The sequence below is a fragment of the Drosophila ananassae genome, chromosome 2L (assembly GCF_017639315.1).
Source record: "Drosophila ananassae strain 14024-0371.13 chromosome 2L, ASM1763931v2, whole genome shotgun sequence".
Taxonomy (NCBI): domain Eukaryota; kingdom Metazoa; phylum Arthropoda; class Insecta; order Diptera; family Drosophilidae; genus Drosophila; species Drosophila ananassae.
Genome location: NC_057927.1, coordinates 3,767,336 through 3,785,717, shown reverse-complemented (window position 1 = coordinate 3,785,717; position 18,382 = coordinate 3,767,336). Strand labels below are relative to the sequence as shown.

The 18,382-nt window shown below is 44.5% G+C and overlaps 1 protein-coding gene across 2 annotated transcripts; it reads right to left on the bottom strand.

Annotated features, from left to right (window-relative positions):
• Nucleotides 1-178: 178 nt before the first annotated feature.
• LOC6500483 (growth hormone secretagogue receptor type 1) lies at nucleotides 179-7,434 on the bottom strand. Of its 2 annotated transcripts, none has more exons than XM_014911095.3 (4): nucleotides 6,872-7,075; nucleotides 6,492-6,654; nucleotides 6,198-6,378; nucleotides 179-1,397 (listed from the first exon to the last, which is right to left on the bottom strand). In XM_014911095.3, exons 1-4 carry the CDS (start codon nucleotides 6,959-6,961, stop codon nucleotides 461-463), a joined length of 1,371 nt encoding a protein of 456 aa, XP_014766581.1. In that variant the 5' UTR covers nucleotides 6,962-7,075; the 3' UTR covers nucleotides 179-460. The 2 variants fall into 2 exon arrangements, with proteins under 2 accessions (XP_014766581.1, XP_001953319.1); XM_001953284.4 differs by having other exon boundaries at nucleotides 1,260-3,666; nucleotides 6,872-7,434.
• Nucleotides 7,435-18,382: the final 10,948 nt, after the last annotated feature.

Genomic DNA, 18,382 nt, shown 5'->3' with positions numbered 1-18,382 from the left:
TTCGCTTAAGTTAAAATAAACTCATTCTGTACCGAAGCCTCCAAACGGTTTGTTTTATTTCCTTACCTTTTTGGACCGATTCCAAAGACAAAAGTGAAGGCCGGAACGAATCTGCACACACCCAAACACTTTTGGCACACACTAAACGGAGGGACATGACATTTGTAATTTGGCAAAAATAGAACATATACCTAGGTCTTATAACAACTGTCATATCATATTTTTAGGATAGAACATCATCATCTGATTTGCTTTGGTTGCATTATATTTTAGTCAGTTTAAATAGCACTAATATACTATTACTTTTATTGGTTTCATAAACATTTTGTCTAGCTTTTATTGACTTCTTCTGAGGTACTTCAGTCTTTACAACATAATTTCTTCTAAATCTATGACTATTTGCTGTTGGAATTTAACTAAATACTTGAACGGTAGCGGGCAGTGGTGGCTCGGGATGGATTCAATTCTTGCTGGCGCGTCGCTCCTGCAAACAGGCGGTGGTCACTGTGGCAGCTGTCGTCCCAATGATGGCAGCTCCCAGGATGCCCCTCTCCCGCTCGCTCAGACCGGAAACGGACAGGCTGTTGCTGCGCCAGGCCGACGAGGAGGTGGTGCGATCCGTACCCGAAGAAGTGGATATGGAGTTGATCAGGAAGGTGGCCTCGCGCCGGAGAGTGCGGCGAGGATGACGGGTACCGCCAGTATTTCCCGCCAGAGTGGCTCCCTCCTCGGCATCCTGCTCCTGTCGGCGGGATGCATTGCGGCCACTGCCTCCTGCTGTGGGATTTTGCCTCTGGTGATGATGATGTCGATGGTGGTGATGAGGCCTCTGGCCCAGGCATGAGAGCAACAACCGCCAGAAGCCACTCCTGAACTTCGAGGACATTAGGTTGTAGAGAATGGGATTCATAGCCGAATTCAGGTAGAGCATGAACCTCGAAAAGTAAAGAAGATTGTAGTAGCCATCGATGCCTAGGCTCTCGACGTCGTCGGCGCTGGCCAGGATCACCCAAAGCGTAAAGGCTCGGAAGGGCAACAGGCAGACAAAGAAGCTGGATACCACCGCCACCAGCATGAAGATGACCTGTTTGCGATGCTTTCGCATCCCATTGCTTTGCTGGTGGCTGTTGCCCTTGGTGCTGGGTGCCTGGGTGGTGGCATTCGTCTGCGGCTGCGGGGATGTGGGACGATGGAAGGCATTGTTCGGACGCAGCAGCTTGTAGGCAATGGCTGCATAGAGGAGCAGCAGTATTCCGAAGGGAAGAAAGAAAAACACTGTAATGCTGCCCACAAAATACAAGATCGTCCAGAAACTATCTGCGGCGGTGGTGCAGACGGGGGCGTCGGTTCCGTCGCCATATGGCTCCACACTGTAGCTAGATATGGCGATGATGGGACTGCAAGAGTTATATAATTCATATTAGATTAAATTCGGCGAAGGGTCTGGCCTTCGGGGGCTGCTGATTGTTGTCTGCAAAGTTTTGAAACACGCTTCGAGCGGGAAACAAACAAATATTTAAAAGCTACTCAAGTACTGAAAAACTTTCGGGACGAAGCACTCAATTTAATCAGGGAACGGAAACGGAAACGGCAGCGTCTGCTCATACACATCATCGCAGTCGCATTAGCGTGGGAGGTTCTATCTACTTTATTATTATTAAATATATGTTTTTGGTAAGGAAAGCTGGGAAAATCTACGTCATATTGCTACTACTAAGGCTACGAAAACAAATTAAAAAGCTACGCATGTACGAAACGAGTTAGTAAGTATATATTTACAGGGGCTTGGCAGTTGCTCGATTTCCTTTGAATTATATAAATTATAGTACTGCTGGTTGGTGGGGGAAATGTTTGAAAATAGGCGACTTCTTTGACCCGTCATGAGTTGTCATAAAAAATTTATTTACTTACAAACTGGTTGTTCTTCATTCGGGTAAGTGTGTGCGATGTGTGTTTTTTTTTTTTGTATTTATAAGCATTGCGTTTATGTATATATGTACATATATATAAATATGTAGGTATGTATAAATATATTAATATAAATATTTACGTATGTTCTTTTATGTTTTCGTGTATGTGTGTGTGTGTGTGCATGGATTGTATGTACAACTGTGTTTACATGTGCATATTGAGCTAAGCTTTTTATTCGAGCTGCCACAAAGTAGGCAACAGTTTTTTTCTTTCCGGTGATGGCCGCTCGTGTAATAATGGCGGCCATTTTGGATAGGCCAGGGCGCCGGATTACGGAAACTATTTCAATACACCTAAATCATGTTTATCCGCCTCCTTGATGGGGTTCCCGGCCGCATACGCATATTAAGCCATTTCCATTTGCCGTGCCTCCGTGCCGTTTCCTTCGTTCCTCCGTTTAATGGCGCTCCCAGGCCCACTATCAATTTTTATCCGAAACTCTGACCAATGGCGGGTCTAGTTGTAGTTGTAGTGCTATTCAGCTGTCGTTGCTGTTATTTATCTTTGGCACATTCATTCGAGTTTAATAGCCCGAAAAATTGATTGTTTTTTGTACGGAAATGTCCAAGGATCCGGTGTCCGGACTCTAACTCCGACTTGGTGAGCTGTCAACGGTTGACTGAAATCGATTATGCCGGCGTTCAGGATGCGGGGATTTGTCAGGATGCCAGGATCAACCATCAACACATTCCAGCCAAGTGAAGCGAGTGTGTAAACGGGTTACAGGCGATTTTTCACGCTTCTCGCCGTCAGGCGGGATTTTCTCCAGAGGCTTTTAGTTTCTCATCTGCAACGGCTATATATTTCCCCTCCAGCGCCTCCTCATCGAAACTGATTTGCGGCTTCTGACGTCGTGGCGGTTGTGGTTTCCTCAGACCCATTAGATGTGTATCGCTTTGCCTCCGGGCCACCTTCTTCCCCAGCACTGAATGCTGCAACATGGCCATGGCCTCCAGATCGCTGCCAAACGGCATTTGCAGCTCGATCTTGAGACGGGTGCGGCTGATGTCCTCGCTGCAGCGTCGATTGGAGCTCCTCGAAAGGACACTGGAGCTTGTCGCTGCAGTGGCATTGGAAGAATTGGTATTAGTGTTCGTATTCGTTCCCATTCCCAGCGACAGCGTGCCACTTCGGCCGCGGGGGGATACCTCCTTGCTGCGTCCGAAGGTTACCAATTCAAGGACTAATCTTCCAGCATCCTGGCAAAGCCTTCCAAATCCCCGTCTAAACTTCGTCGACATCAGGTTGTAGAGGATGGGGTTCATGGCCGAGTTGAGGTACAGCATAATCCGGCAAAAATACAGGAGACTGTAGTAGCGCACCAAACCGAGGTCATGAAGAGTTTGGTCCGAGCTAAGGATGATCCAGAGGGTGAGCACCCGAAAGGGCAGCAGGCAGACGAAGAAGGATAGCACCACGGCGCCGAGCATCAGGACCACCTGCTTGCGGGCCCTCAGACTGAGCTCCGGTTTCGTTGGCCGAGCCCGCAGCATGGCGCCCCGGTTGGAGACGAGGTTCTTGGCTATGATGCCGTACAGCACCACCAGGGTCACAAAGGGCAGGACGAAGAACACAGAGATGGTCATCAGGAAGAAGGCGACCGTCCAGTCGGTGATGGCCTGGGTGAGGCAGACGGCCACCGAGGATCCGTCAATGTACTCGGCCAGCTTGTACTCGGCCACCCACAGAATGGGGCTGCACGGGGTTCGGAGTGGGGAGAGAGAGCAAACGAGAAACGTAATCAGGTGGCGGGGTCAGCGGGGAGTGGATAATGGATATCGGATATTGGATACTGATTACTGGATGAGGGTGGTTGAAAGCGCCCAGAGGGGCAGGAAGAGACAGAGGGTAGAAAACAGGTTAAGGAGAAAGCGCAGGGAATGACGATGAGGCAATGGCGATGAACGGTTAACGGTTAACAGTTAACCAACTTGGCATTGAGGGGCTGTCTAATATATTTGGTCAGAAGGAAACTTTCATTTTTCAAATGTCATAGATTATGATACCTAAGAAATTAAGAAAAATAGCACAAGCCTTCGCTGGAGGTCACGTTCTGTGCCATTTGTATTAGCCATTCCAAAACTTTTGAAAATTTGTCGATTTTGATGAAAATTAATAACAAAAAAATTATAAATCAATGTACAAATCATTAGCATGTACAAAATATCAATGTACAAAATATTAGCGCCCATGCACTTTCCAACATTTTGAAGGGGCTCCCCAGAAAATTTAACAAAATATCTAAAAAAAAATTGTTGTCTAGATTTTGATGCAGATAGACGGAGAATCGGCGTACAAATCGATTAAGGTATTTAGCTTAAGAATCTGATCATTATTGGCAAAGATATAGACATCGCAGTGGGTCGTATATTAGTTCCAAAGGATTTTCCAACATTTTGAGGGGGCCCCCAAAAAATTTTACAAGAAATCTAAAAAAAATAGTTGTCTAGATTTTGATGCAGATTGACGAAGAATCGGCGTACAAATCGATTAAGGTATTTAGCTTAAGAATCTGATCATTATTGGCAAAGATATAGACATCGCAGTGGGTCGTATATTAGTTCCAAAGGATTTTCCAACATTTTGAGGGGGCCCCCAAAAAATTTTACAAGAAATCTAAAAAAAATAGTTGTCTAGATTTTGATGCAGATTGACGAAGAATCGGCGTACAAATCGATTAAGGTATTTAGCTTAAGAATCTGATCATTATTGGCAAAGATATAGACATCGCAGTGGGTCGTATATTAGTTCCAAAGGATTTTCCAACATTTTGAAGGGGCTCCCCGAGAAATTTAACAAAAAATCTAAAAAAAAATCGTTGTCTAGATTTTGATGCAGTTTGTCGGAGAATCAGAATACAAATCGATGAAGGTATTCCGCTAAAGAATCTGATCATTATTGGCAAAGATATAGACATCGCCGTGGTCGTATATTAGTCCCCATGCATTTTTTATTGGATTTTGTATTTTAATTGATGAATGAAATAATGATGGTGGTGGATTATTAGATAAAAGTTCATGTTATTTGAAGGAGTATCAATTTTCAAAATAAAAAAGGATGCGGTATGTCAACAAGTTTAAATGTTGGCTTATTGTGAGTAACCCGAAACGCTGATTAAACATTTCGCTTTCAACGAGGACCAGACAAAAAAATATGACAGGCAACAGGCGGTGGCCATTTTTTGCGTTTTAGCCGTTGATCCGAGCATGTTGGACGTGCGTCAGCGATTTGGGCCGCCCCCTGGTCGTGGCTTTGCCCTTGGGCGTCGTGAATGTGTTTTAAAATGTTTGCCCGCCTCCGATGGCCTCGGACTACATACTTCTTGCGGGCCGTAATTAATGGGTCTAGGGCCGGGAGGCATACTTCCCAGCCAGGACCCGTCACGAACCCAGGGACCCACCAAAATGAGAGGTCACTGTCCGGCTCAACAATGTGCTGTTTATTTCATTGTTATGGACGCGGCAAGATTTGCAAAATTAAAAAGGGTCGCCGGTCGCCGGCCGACAGTCGTCCTTCGACGTGGCCATGGACAGACAATAATAAAGTGTCAATGAAATGAAATCCACGATAGCGGACATCGGTGCTTATTAAAGATGACAGGGCGCTGATAACGGAACTGGAATGGAGCGGAAAGCTGGAAAAGGCCAACTCGGCCAATGGACAAAAGCCGGCCGGAACTTGAGGCCGAGGATGTCAATGGGATACACGGATGTGGATGTGGATGTGAATGAGGCGAGAGGAAGGAAGCAAAGGAATAGAAATGGAAATAGATAGGGACAGTGGCAGTTTAGCATGTAAATGGACACGCCGCTGCTAAACAAAAGACCAAACACCAATACCAGATACCAGAGAAGTCTCCAATGTAATAGAAAACAAGCAGGAAGGACAAAAAAATGAATAATATATAAACAAAATGCGGGAAACCCAAAAACAAAACACAAATCATTAAAATGACGATTGACACTTATAATTAATGAGCAGCGAGAACTGAATGCTTGGCTGCCCCAAAATGAATAAATGGGAATAGGCCATAAACTAGATCTAACCAGGATAATACAGCGATACCAACACCAGGAAGCATGCAATGAAATCACTTGACTAAGTACAGTTTCAGAAATTATAACGCTAATATTTAATTAAATTCGCTACAAATAATAAACGGGAAAGGAGGACTGGCACTGGTGGGGGTTCAGTGCACTGTCTCCAGATGGAACCGGACTGCTTACCTCGTAAAGAGAGCTGCGATGCCCCAGGCCAGGACGCAGATGAGGATGGCCCGCCCCTTGGTGCAGACATAGCCGGCCTTTAATGGCTCGCAGATTGCGTAATAGCGCTCAAACGAGATGGCCAGAATGGTCAGGACACTGGCGTGGGCCACCGTCAGCTCCACGAACGGCACGGCCTTGCCTGGAAGCCAGAAAAATCAGTTAATTAGGTCTGGGAAAATAAACAGACAAGCACTCTCTGGACGGAGTGTTGATGGTTGGCGAGGGAAGAATGGTAGCCATCCAGACACTCACACATCTCATGGCCCAGTACCCAGGTCTCTGGCCGGGTGTTAACCTCCACGAGAACGGTGGGCGTGCAGACGAGGAGCACCAGCAGGTCGGCAATGCTCAGATTGGTGAGGAAGATGTTCGTGGAGTTGCGCATATCCTTCGTCTTCACAATCACGATGGGCACCTGCGAAAGGACTCAATTTCAATTGATTGCTGTCAAAAGAGGTAAATAGTCCTGCAAGTGTGTTGCTTTTGAAATGGAAACTATTGGGAAAACGAGTCAGGTTTTCTTCACAATATAAAATTGTATTAATATTTTTAAACTATTCTTCAGTGAGCTTATCACTCATACGCAGTGGTGAACCTTACAGTGACCTTATAGTCATATTAGTTGGACTCACCATTACATTACCCACCACTCCCAGCAGCATTATAACTATGCAGAAGAACATGGCGGTTGTGCGGATATACGGCGGAATTTGTGGCAGCATCTGCTCAGCATCATCGGCATGGTCCTGGGCTGTAGATGTTTCTGTTGTTCCTGCAGATGCGGCGACCACTTCTGTGGAGACTGTGGCGAGCGATGTGGCGGCTGTTGCGGCGATGAAGTTGCCGTGGGCTGGAACACTATGAGCTGGGTGGTGTGGGCCATCGCCGCCACTAGGAGCGCCACGGGATAGCCCAGCGTGCTCCGACGACGTGTTTGCAGATGGACCGGCGGGGAGGGCATCTTGGGCGCGCAACAAAAGCACGGGCAGCAACAGGAGCAGCAACAGCAGCCAGATCCTGGAGCCTGGGCCTACGCCAATGTCGGTCAGCCGTGGGAGCTGGAACTGGAGCTGGAGCCGGAGCTGCCCAATCCTGGCCACAGCGGCGACGCCGTGGCTGCCCCTCGGCAATTTCGGTTTCGTCGTCCTGCGGCAATCGGAATGTATATCGTCCAATGGCCAATCACAGGGGCCACATCACGTCCGGAATCCGGTTGAGGGATTTGCAGCCGCCACCAACCACCCGTTGTTCAATTAAGTGGGTTACGCAGGATGGATGTTCGTTTTGGGGGTGAGGTGTTTAGTCCGAATCCTTTGTAATTGCCCGTCGGCAACACTTAAATACGCGCTAATGAAATTAGGTTGTCCTGCGTCCGGCCTCTCGGATCCGGCCGCATTAAACAAATCAATCAGTGGGGCTTTGCGGTTGTCGTCGTCGCCGTCTTCCACTGCCTCGAGTGCCTGAAATGGCAAAGGGATTAGCATTTAAGTATCAGGCCCCGGGATCAGGATCAGGAAATAACCGGCCATTGACCAGGCTGGCAAACTAACGATAATGAATGAAAAGTTCATTAGGTACTGTCATTTACATAACATTAGAGCATCCGGCCACCCCCCCAGTACGGCTCCAGTCCGCCATAAACAAGCTCATCATCCCACCCCAGAGGCCACTTGACCAGGCGGCCACCCTTCCGGAACAGAAAGGACAGTGGCATGGCAGGGATTTGTTAGTCAGCAGGGTGTTTTAAGGGTATTCCTTACACATTCTGATTTTCCAAAGATTTGGCTACGAATTCTAATCAAAATATATGAAGTATCTTGAACTATTAAGCCCCATATTTCATTATTGCACTCTTCAAGAAGTGCTTATGACTTCTGACTGTATTTGCTGACAAAGCTTATTACAAGCCCATTTATTTAAGTCCTTTTTAAGTTATTTTCCCAACTGATGCTCTGTTATTATTAACCGAAAACCGTTTGAGCGCAATCCTTAAGCCATTGTCATCATAGGACGACAATTGTGCTCTCTCGAAATGTTTGTGTTTACCCCCAAAAACGCCGCTTCTGACTTCGGTTGTTTGGTCTCAATCTCGGGTGGCACTGTCGACTGTCGACCGGCAGACGGCGATTATCACTGCTAAGTCCTGCCGGACGGAGGTCCTGGCGTCTGCTGCGCATCTCCATCCTTGTCAGCCAAATGGCTTTATTAAATCCCCATCTTTTGCGGCGCTCGAGCAGCTTAATTATATTATGCTCATACAGGACACTCGGATGGTTGCGGCTCTTGTGTGTATTTGTGTGTTTGAATGCCCTTTGGAGAGGGGGAGGGGAGAGGAGCGGGTGCGAAGGATCTTTGTATAGCGCCATTTTGATTAATTTGATAAATTCATTATGCGCACACCATATTGGCCAGTTCCTGGGGTTTGTTCCTGTCCGGATGCTTCTGTTTCGTCCTTCTTTTTTTTTTTCGTACTCCTGGCAAGCTGTGCACTTTGTTTGCTGTCCCGACGTCCTGCTCGAAAGTTTTCCGATGGGCTTGTGGGTTCAATGTCCCCGAAATGACATAACTAGCCAGTTTGTGTCACATTTGGCTCAAAAAATGCGATTTTAACGATGCCTGGAACTGGTCTATTGGCCATTCTATCGGGCCTAATTGTTTCGAAAGTTTTGAGTTGGTCGTGTAGAAAGACAAATGAATCGTTTCGAACTTTGGTTAGACGTCAGGAGTTGTGGTTATGGCCGGAACATACTCGTACGGCCAACAACTGACGCCACAAACATGCGAAGCCTGCATGTAAATCTGAAAACGGTTTATGGTTACGGCCGGAATCCCAACTGCTCAAGTGTTTTGCGGCCATTTGACGGATAACTTGTGGCCTGTCTGTGTGTGGGCGTGGACGTGGGCTCGAAAACGGATATATTACTAGGCCATATACAGTTCTGGTCAAAATAATATGGCTCAATAAAAAATTTTAAGTTCTTTAAGGTTTTTACAGTTGGTTTATTCATGATCTTAATTCAGTATATAAATAAATATATAAATTATAATATAAAATTAATAAGCTGCTTGTAAACTGACCTCCAACCTTAAACAAATCCCACCCATAATCTCTTGCAGATAATGTTGAAAATAAAATAGCACATCTTATAAGGTCCTTCGAGTCAGGTTCTGTTCTATTTTTCTGACCGTACAAGTACACAACAATTTGGTATAATTTTTTTCCTTTTGGCCGAGATTTGAATAAGGTTCAAAGTTGGTGGCTGTAATGGAAATTGAGATCCTTGCATCCCAAAAATATGGGATGTGTGGGTGTGTGTGCGGGGGGCCGAGTGGATTTCCTTGTTTCCCGGCCGTGTGTGAGCTAGTGTAACGCTTTTTATGGTATTTAAGATTGAACGGAATTTATTGCTGACACCCTAATAAAATTAACATTGAAATGGCAATTTGAGGCGGCAATAAGAATCAGCAGCAGCTATATAGCGGAGGGAAATTCCATAGCAAGTTGTCACACCCCAGAGGCACACACGCATATCTAATCAATTTATCGTTCAATAATAGTCCGGGCACTGGATACATTCTATATACAAATGGTTGAATATCCAGAGAATACCCACGAAGCTTACTCCCACATGTGTGTGTGTGTCTTAGCAGCCACTTTGACAAATCGCTAAGCGTGAAAAAATGAAACCCCGGATAGCGGCAAACAAAAAAAAAAAAAATTAAAGCCCAAGCCGTTAAATTGATTTCTAGAAGAATTTTTGCAAAGCATCACTTTCAGATCCTTTCACCAAGAACACATCTGTTTCCCCCGAAGCAACCGCATCCTGTGGCCGTGTGGGAGTTTCGTGTTTTTTTTTTTCGTTCTATTTTGGCTGAGGGTGCCAGTCGCTAAATAAATTGAAATGACTTCGTAATTGTATTTGCGACTCTGGCTAAATTAATCTAACTAGTTCGCATGCCGTCGCAGCGCTCGTGTGGAACCAATAGCGGCAAAAACATCCCGAACACCCAGAAAAGTCGACCGAACAAAGGCGCCGTAAAACCAAAAGCTTGTTTTTTCAATTGTTTCCCCCAACTGCCGCCCCACAGTGGCCAGCCGAGGGCAGTGAGGGTGGAAAATTGCTTTCGTTTTTGTGGGGAAACCCTCGAAATCCAAATTGACATGTCGATGGTCATGTCCCACGGTCATGTCCCTTTAATTGACCATTGAATGGCAATTAAGGCTAAAGTCGCTGCTATTTTTGGGTTTAACTAGAAGAGTGAGTATTAGCTTTGGCTTTCGAACAATAATGATAAAGGGGAGCTCTAACTCGAAGTACATTTATAAGAAAAGTGATTATAATTCATTGTTGAGAATGTTTAGATATGATATGGAATGAAATAGTGTAACTCCTTCCCCTTCCTCCTGCAATTAAAGCCAAATGAAAAGAATTTAAATTAAAAACACTGTATGATTTGGCATTCTATTTCCCAATTACATTTTCATGCCTCGGATTCCATTGAGGCCCAGTTCCTGGACAAGTTTCCATGCCTCCATGCCGTTCGGCTCCAATAATCCTCCATGGTGGAAGTCAAGGATGTTTGCACTGCCAGCAGCTTTAACTCCTTTGTCCTGGATGTCCGTTACACTTATTTATGCGACTGCGACGAGCCACTCCGCCTGTTTGTTACAGTAACTGCCACCGTTTGTCTGTCTCTCGGTTTGTTTTTGTTTGTTTGTTTGTTTTTTGTTTGCTAGCTCGTAATAAGAAAGGCAACGTTCAAACAATGGCCAGAGATCTGTACACTTTCACATACATTTTAGCAGCAGTTGCCTGTCTGCCGGAATGTATGTAGGTATGTACACAGTTGGATGGGCTGGTCGTTCAACTAATGTTTTTCCAAAAGCTGGGAATTCTTTATCTGGCGGCGAGAATGTGCCCGCTGTTTTAAACGCTCATACGCCCCGTTGGCCAGCCTTCTTCTCTACCGCCTGATGAATGTAATTTTATATTTCTCCTTGAGGAGCTTGTTGCTGCAAGAGTTTTGTTTTTGGGGAACCCGTCGTTGGCATCGATAAGCCATTGGCCCGGGAAGGCGTTTTATCACTGGACGGGACGGGAACCGGGACCCTGAAAGATGCGACTGCCCACGGACTCTGGCATCGCCGCAAGCCGGGAAACTCTGCAGCTGCTGTCGCTATGGATAAGTATGTATATATGGTACACCAGCAGCGTCTACAGTTTGTTTGTCTATTTGCCAGCTATGGGAATTCATACAGAACACAACAGTCGAAGGGCCATATAGCACAGATAGCGCAAGCTATTGTTTTACGATTTCAGATATTTTGTAAATAGTGCACAAATATATATAAGTTTAACCCAACTGATAGATACTCTTTATATGGCTTTTGAAAGGGGAATCTATAGAAATAGCCTGGGAATATAATATCATAGCATATTATGACTATAAAAGTTTGGAATTATGATAATCATCTTATGATAATAGCTTCAGAACATATTTAATCAATATAATATTATTTATTTATTAAAACCCAATTATATAAACCATTTTTAAATAAAATATAACCTTATCTCCTATCTAATATTCTCTATTTTTCCCTTTAAAAAAACTACACATCGGGCGACATCATGCCTCGTGCTAAAGACACTTTAATTGCTTCGGAGTAACCACATACTCTGGTGCCTTTTGTATCTTTGTGTGCTCACTGTATCATATGGCATTTGAATATGGACCACTAATGCGTATTTAACATTTGACTGACCTTGAAAGCTATCGCATTTCACACCGCCACCCACGAGTTCCAGAGTCTGAAGCTCTGAAGTCCAATGGGAATAGCTCCCATATTCGATATTTTCATTCCTCGAAGGGCAAGAATGCAATAAGCTGGCATGTGTGGGATATTTCGCTCGTTATTTGATGGGAATGAACTGCAGGTCCTGCGTCCTTTAAAACCACTGGCATTGCGCGTTTGTCCCCTGTCATTTCCGGTGCCCATATTGAAAAATGGCGCTTGCCGCATTTCCGCTGGCATTATTGAGCAGTGCGTGGCCCGGCATCGTTAACTCGGCCCTAACTCACATCCTGTCATTACGAGTGGCTGTTAAACAAACTTGGGGCGTTTCCCGCTGCTGCACTCCTGCTTGCTGTTTCACTTAATTTGTCATTGGAACACTGTGCCGCCCTTGCCGCACTTTGAAGGCTTTGTGGGCGTGGCTAGCTCTGCTGACGTCAGCTTGGAGGATAATTCACTTGGCGACCGAAGAATGACGGATGGGGCGTCAAGTGACTTAGTTACGACCTGTCACCGTCTAATAGGGGCGGGCGGTTAACTTCTCTAGGAGATTTAAAACTGCACTGACTTTGGCTGATGGGCGATAAGCCAGCAGACAAGTGGCCAAGTAGCCAAGTAGCCAAGTGGCTAAGTGGAGTGGAGAAGACCACCGCGGCAATTGTCGCCTTTTATTGGCTGCAATTTTTATGAGCTGCTCGCATAGTTAACCGCATGCCAGCATTTCTGACTTTCACTTGTGGCCAAGACCAATGCTTTTACGAGAGCCGGGCCAATGACCTTTCGGCACCGGGTCCGGGACCCGCCAAAAAACTCGGATGGACCATCCGGTGGCTCGGTGTTAATATGCAAACACAACATTATAATGACCGCAGGACACAAATGGAAATGGACGCTGTTCTGCCAGCCATTGCGCCCCGCCTCTTGTTTCGGTTTTTGGCCATGTTTTTACGACTTTGTCGGCCACGAGTTGGCCAAGTGCGTAATGAAAAATGTATTTATTGTGGAATAAAAATATTTATCAGTAAATTAAACGTTCTGCCAGTCTGGATCTGGTTCGGGATCTATCTGGAGCAGCGTCTCACTGCAGATTGCCAGTTGAAGTACTAAATTTAGAAGGCCAGAGGCCTGTTGTAAAGTACAAGGATAATAAAAGTGAGTCCTCTTCTTTTTTTGCATACCCCGAAAACATAATGGTATTGGTTGATGAAACATGTTAGCCAAAAAGCACAAAAATAAAGATACATTTATGAAGAAAAGGATTCTCCATAACATTCATATTTAAATAAAAAAAAACGAATTTCATTTAGGCTGTAATTTACTTAGCCCTATATTTACCAACATATGACCAAAAATAACTTGTTAATATAGTAGCCAACCCGATCGAGGCGATAAATATCATTTGGCCATAATAAATAAATCAATAAGCCCGAAAGAACAATAATGGAAGTATCAGTATTAGGTAGCCTATTGTTAGAATTCTATTTACGGAAAGAGAATCAAATGGTATCACTATTCGATTCTATAATGTTCATAACAAAGGATATTTTTATTTCCCAATATTACTTCGACTAAGCCAGTTTGGCTTTCAATTAAGGGGAATCTGGTTAACAATTAGAATTGCAAATGAAGCCTCTAGCCAAGAGCCAAAAATAAAAGCCCAAACAACTAGAGCAGCAGCTGAGCCAAGATGGGAATGGTAAGGATTCCGAGATGATCCAAGACGAACCGTACTCGAAGCCGAAATACGAAAATCCGGAAATGGCACCAAAGTGGGGAACAAGTGGCCGACATCTCTGTGGGGGTGGAATCAACCGGTCGGAGTCCCCATCATCTCGACAATTGCGTGGGTGCTCACAGTTTTTCAATTTTGATGCGCCCAGAAACAATTTGAGAGTAATGACGAAGAAAGTTGTTACTCGGCGTGTGGCTCATTTGTCAGGGATTGGGATTAGAGGAGACTGAGACCCAGGACCTTGAAGCCTGATTCCAAACGGGTTATAATCTCTAAACTGCTCGTAGAAAATAGGCATGCATAAATTTATTTATTTATATATGTGGGTGTCTGGGGGAATGGCGTGAAAAATTGACAAGCGATTTATTTAAAGATGTTTGGTTTTGGATTTTCACTTCTTTCTACTTCTGGGAATCGTTTGGCGCTATGTTTTTCTCTTCAGGCAAGTGTTTAGCCTGATATTTTTAGCAATCGATTGATTTTTGATGGGGAGGCACCGAGTAGTAGCTTCATCGTTTTAATTATCCTAATCAATAGACATGAATAAAAGAACAATAAATAATTGGTGTATCCAAATTAGATGCGTATGTGTCTACACGCCGATCAGGTATTCAGAAAGCAACCAGAACAAGTGCTTTTAATTGGCCAATTGAGTGGCAACAGTTGCCATTCCGGCCAAAAACACGGACTCTGGGAGGAAACTGGGTACTAATTGTTTAGTTAGGCGTGGATGAATATAAATAGAACTTAATGAGGGAGCGAGGGGAGCGTGTTCCCCAAGTCGCCATATGGCACTTTGCATGACAAATGAGGCGTTTTCATCGAGTGGAAGTCACTTCTTGATTCGGCCCCCTCGGCCCTTACAAATGGCAGCTATTTCTCAAGGGAGCAAGGAATGGGTTAAGCCGTAGTATCTCGGACTACTATATAGACGTAGTGATGAGGGTGGCTGGGTCGAGTGTCAACTTCCCCATCATTTCTCTCCAAATAAACTTTTGCCATTCAACGTTTTCCCGGTATCATTTATCAGGAGCGGGCGCACAGACTTAATAACCCATTTGTTGGCTGATCTTAAGGGGCATGACTCCCGGGCATACAAATGGCCAATAAGACCTATCATAAACACCAGCCCCTCCAGCTCACAAACATAGAGAGAGACATATGCCGCACCGCGTAAAAAACGCTAGGAAAACGCACGGAAACGACCTTGCCAGCCGGCAAACATTTGACTTCTAATTAAGCCATGGCGGCAAGAAAACAAGAGTTCCCACACACTGGCAATCTTCTTAGCCAGGGCGATGATTAAGCGCCCACGTACGCCTGCAGAGGGGCGCTGGGCTGCAGGGGGTGGTCCCAGGGCCATCACCATCAGCACCACCACCACCCCCTAACTTGGCCTTCATTCCGTATGCGCGTGCTAATCAAATTGGGTCTAGTCCCTGTCTGCGAAAATGTCTATGGCCCGGTGCGCCAGTATTTCTGGCCCAGGATCGGGCCCAGACCGAGAACTGGCTTTTTGGCTGTCTTGTTGTTTATCAGTCGTCTGCGCCTAATGTGTAAGTGTGCCAGAACTGATTGCATAATTATGCAAATGCCCCGGCACAATATACCTCTAATGAATTACTCAGACTAGTTCGCAAGCCTATTCCCCCAGCGCCAAAAGCCGAAAGTGATAGCCACGGCTCTCAGTCTTAGTCTGCAGTCGAGAAGCTGAAATGTAAACAGCCTGCGATATACACTTGAAAACTATAGACTTTTTTAAGATCTACCTTATTTAAAATTTCTATATTATAATCTAGAAAATGGATTTATGGGAAGGCTCATAACTTCTAAAGAGAATTTATGGAAGTAGTTGCAGTGGATAAGAACTGATTGAGCTTTTGGCTGAAATATAATATATTTCATGATCTATTTATGATATGTTTTTAATATTTTTAATCCAAATTATTCAGTTAAAACCCTTTATATTTCTTAGAGTGTGAATCAGAAAAATGTTTAACTTTCGCCTCGCGTCGCGTTTCCTTGTCGGGGAAGAGTTCCTTGTCGATAATGATTATACAATAATTTGTTATTGTTAGCCAGCTTGGTTTATGGCAGGGGGTGTTGGTAATTACATCTGACGTAGGCGGCCGACGCAGGGCAAGTGTTTTAGATTAATCGAATTAGGCTGAATCGGCGACAAGGAACCGGACAATTAACAGGCGTAGCTGTTCCCATTGCCAGCTGCAGTCAGGACTTGAATCCAAAAGGATATTTGCAGAGTAACTGGGCTGACAGTAAATTAAACACGCATTAGTAGATTCTCTTTGCCGTGGAAACAGCACGTGGCTTTCAACAATTCATAATCGTTAATTCTAATCGCTGTGCCCATTCCGGCCATGGCTCCTTTGTTTATTTTTCCAGCCATAAAGAAACCCACTCGCCAAAGTTCAATCGAAAATTTGGCCATAAAAAAGAAATAGCGCATACAAAAAAAAAGTAAAAGTAACAAATTTCTGCAAAATAAATATGAGCCACATTAGAACCATATATCCGGCAATCATCGATAGTTTTTTTTGGGTTAAACAAATACGATGCATTCTACAAAAAATAATAATAAAAAAAGAGACAACCCAACCCCTACTGATGGCCCGCCTTTTATTTGCATTGTGGGTGACAGTCGAGTTAAATTTTGAAAAGAAATTCACGCTGAGAATGGTGTTGCTGCTGTTTATTATGTCGTAGTGAGTCAGTTGCGGACATTTCTTATTCCGGCGGCGTTCCGGCGATTGCAAAAACGCGATCGCGATTGTCATTGCCCCAAAAAACAAAACCAAAACAACAAAAATAAATAAAATGATGTGAAGACTGAAGCCAAAAATCGAAAGGCGCCACCACACGCGTCTGGCAAATCAAACGGACAGGCCAGCGACTAGGCCGAGTTAATGTAAACGGCATCTCTTCGATGGACGGCCCGAACAGCCTGGACAGCCTGGACAGCCTCGACGTGTTTGACCGCATACTTTTCCTTTTTCACCGCTTTTTCCCCGTTTTGTTTGCTTTTTCCAGCCAATCGTAATTAGCAGCCAGCCAGCCAAGGCATAAAAAATGAGACTCTGCCCCATCAGGAAAGCAAAAAAGAAAATCGCCACATGAAAGACGAGCGCATAAATCACCATTCATATAAATAAGACATTTGATTTGATTTGGAACTGGGCCTCTGTCCAATGGCTGACCAAAATAGCAAAGCCCCATCAACTTGAGATGCAGGCGGGAAAATTCTTAAAATGATATGCCTAGCCTCGGTGGCGTATGCGCAATAAATTTTCATATTTCTTATGCCGCTCGCGCTTTCTTATCCGATTTTTCCCACAGTTCGCTGGTCTGGTTAGCGATGTCAGATAAGTAGAGGAGGAGGGCTTATTAAGGGGTTTTTTATGTTGTGTTTTTTTTTTGGGGGAGCGGACAACGTATGACGTTGATTCGACGTTTGCCAAAATTTATAAACAAAACAGAACTGAGCCGGCCTAAGGTGCGTATTAAATATGTTTGGTATGAAATTTGCGCGGCAATCCAAAGTGTAAACAAAAAGGCCCACGAAGAGCGCCAACAGATGTTGCATTTATTTAATGAGCCGTCAATGGGTGGGTGGTATGTGTTCTTAAGCAAATAAAAATTTATATTTATACAACTTATTCGCTTTTTTTGCTGGCCCGTCCTGGCCCGGCCCGGTCTGGAGTGGGCCAGCGATGCGAAAACGTGATGCGTGAGTTTTGAAAATTCTGCGACATTGCTGACAATTTCGAGTGCGTTACAGGGTCTTCTCTATAAACAGAAGAGAGGATTTAAGAATCGCTATAGTTTTCAAGTGGAGCAACTCGAGTCGATTGAATGGCGATGACGGGGCAAATGCGTATGGTTAGTAGTGGCATTAATTTGTCAATGTTTGTATTTTGAAATCAATATTATCAACAAAATAAACATTACTTATAATGATGCTCGAGAACAGTTCAGTCAAGGTGAGATATAAACATAACCACTGGGACGCGTATGCAAATGCCGGCAAGTCGCTGTGTTGCGTGTCTCCCCATAGAATCGTAGGCCAGAGGTGGGCTATAAAAGTAACACTTTTGGCCTTAACACTCTTACAAACACTTTGCTCCATAATCAGCCCAATTTACCCTCCAAATTATCTCTTTTAGAGTCTCATTCAATATCGCTTTCGTTTTGTTAACAAAACAAATAAGGAAACTACACGCTCGAAGGCGTAACTTACCCGGGAAAAGCCGGCGGAAAACTTAAGATCGGAAAATTGAGTGACAGATCGCTGTGGGGATGAGAGAACTATAGTGTCGGCCCCCGCAATTGTTGCGGTGGCGAGTGCATTTATTTCTGATGTCAAACTTCACGGCAACACTTAACGAAATACTTTTTATGTTTTGCATGAAATTAAAAGCATTAACACCGACACCGAGGACCACGACATCAACTGACAGCGGTGTTGACATTAATGGCAGCCACAAAGTGCATTCAGCCAGAAATCAGCCATAAAGACAATGAAAATGTAAATGGAAAATCGAGTAATTGAGGCATATACCGGAAAAGTTGCGAATTTAATTTGGAAGAAACCGTTATAAG

Excerpts from the sequence above, each read along its gene's own strand:
- LOC6500483 (XM_001953284.4), bottom strand. The coding sequence starts at position 6,961 with ATGCTGCCACAAATTCCGCCGTATATCCGCACAACCGCCATGTTCTTC. Across the intron at positions 6,655-6,871 it reads GAGTGGTGGGTAATGTAATG|GTGCCCATCGTGATTGTGAA; the intron begins GTGAGTCCAACT and ends GTCCTTTCGCAG. Across the intron at positions 6,379-6,491 it reads GGTACTGGGCCATGAGATGT|GCAAGGCCGTGCCGTTCGTG; the intron begins GTGAGTGTCTGG and ends TCTGGCTTCCAG.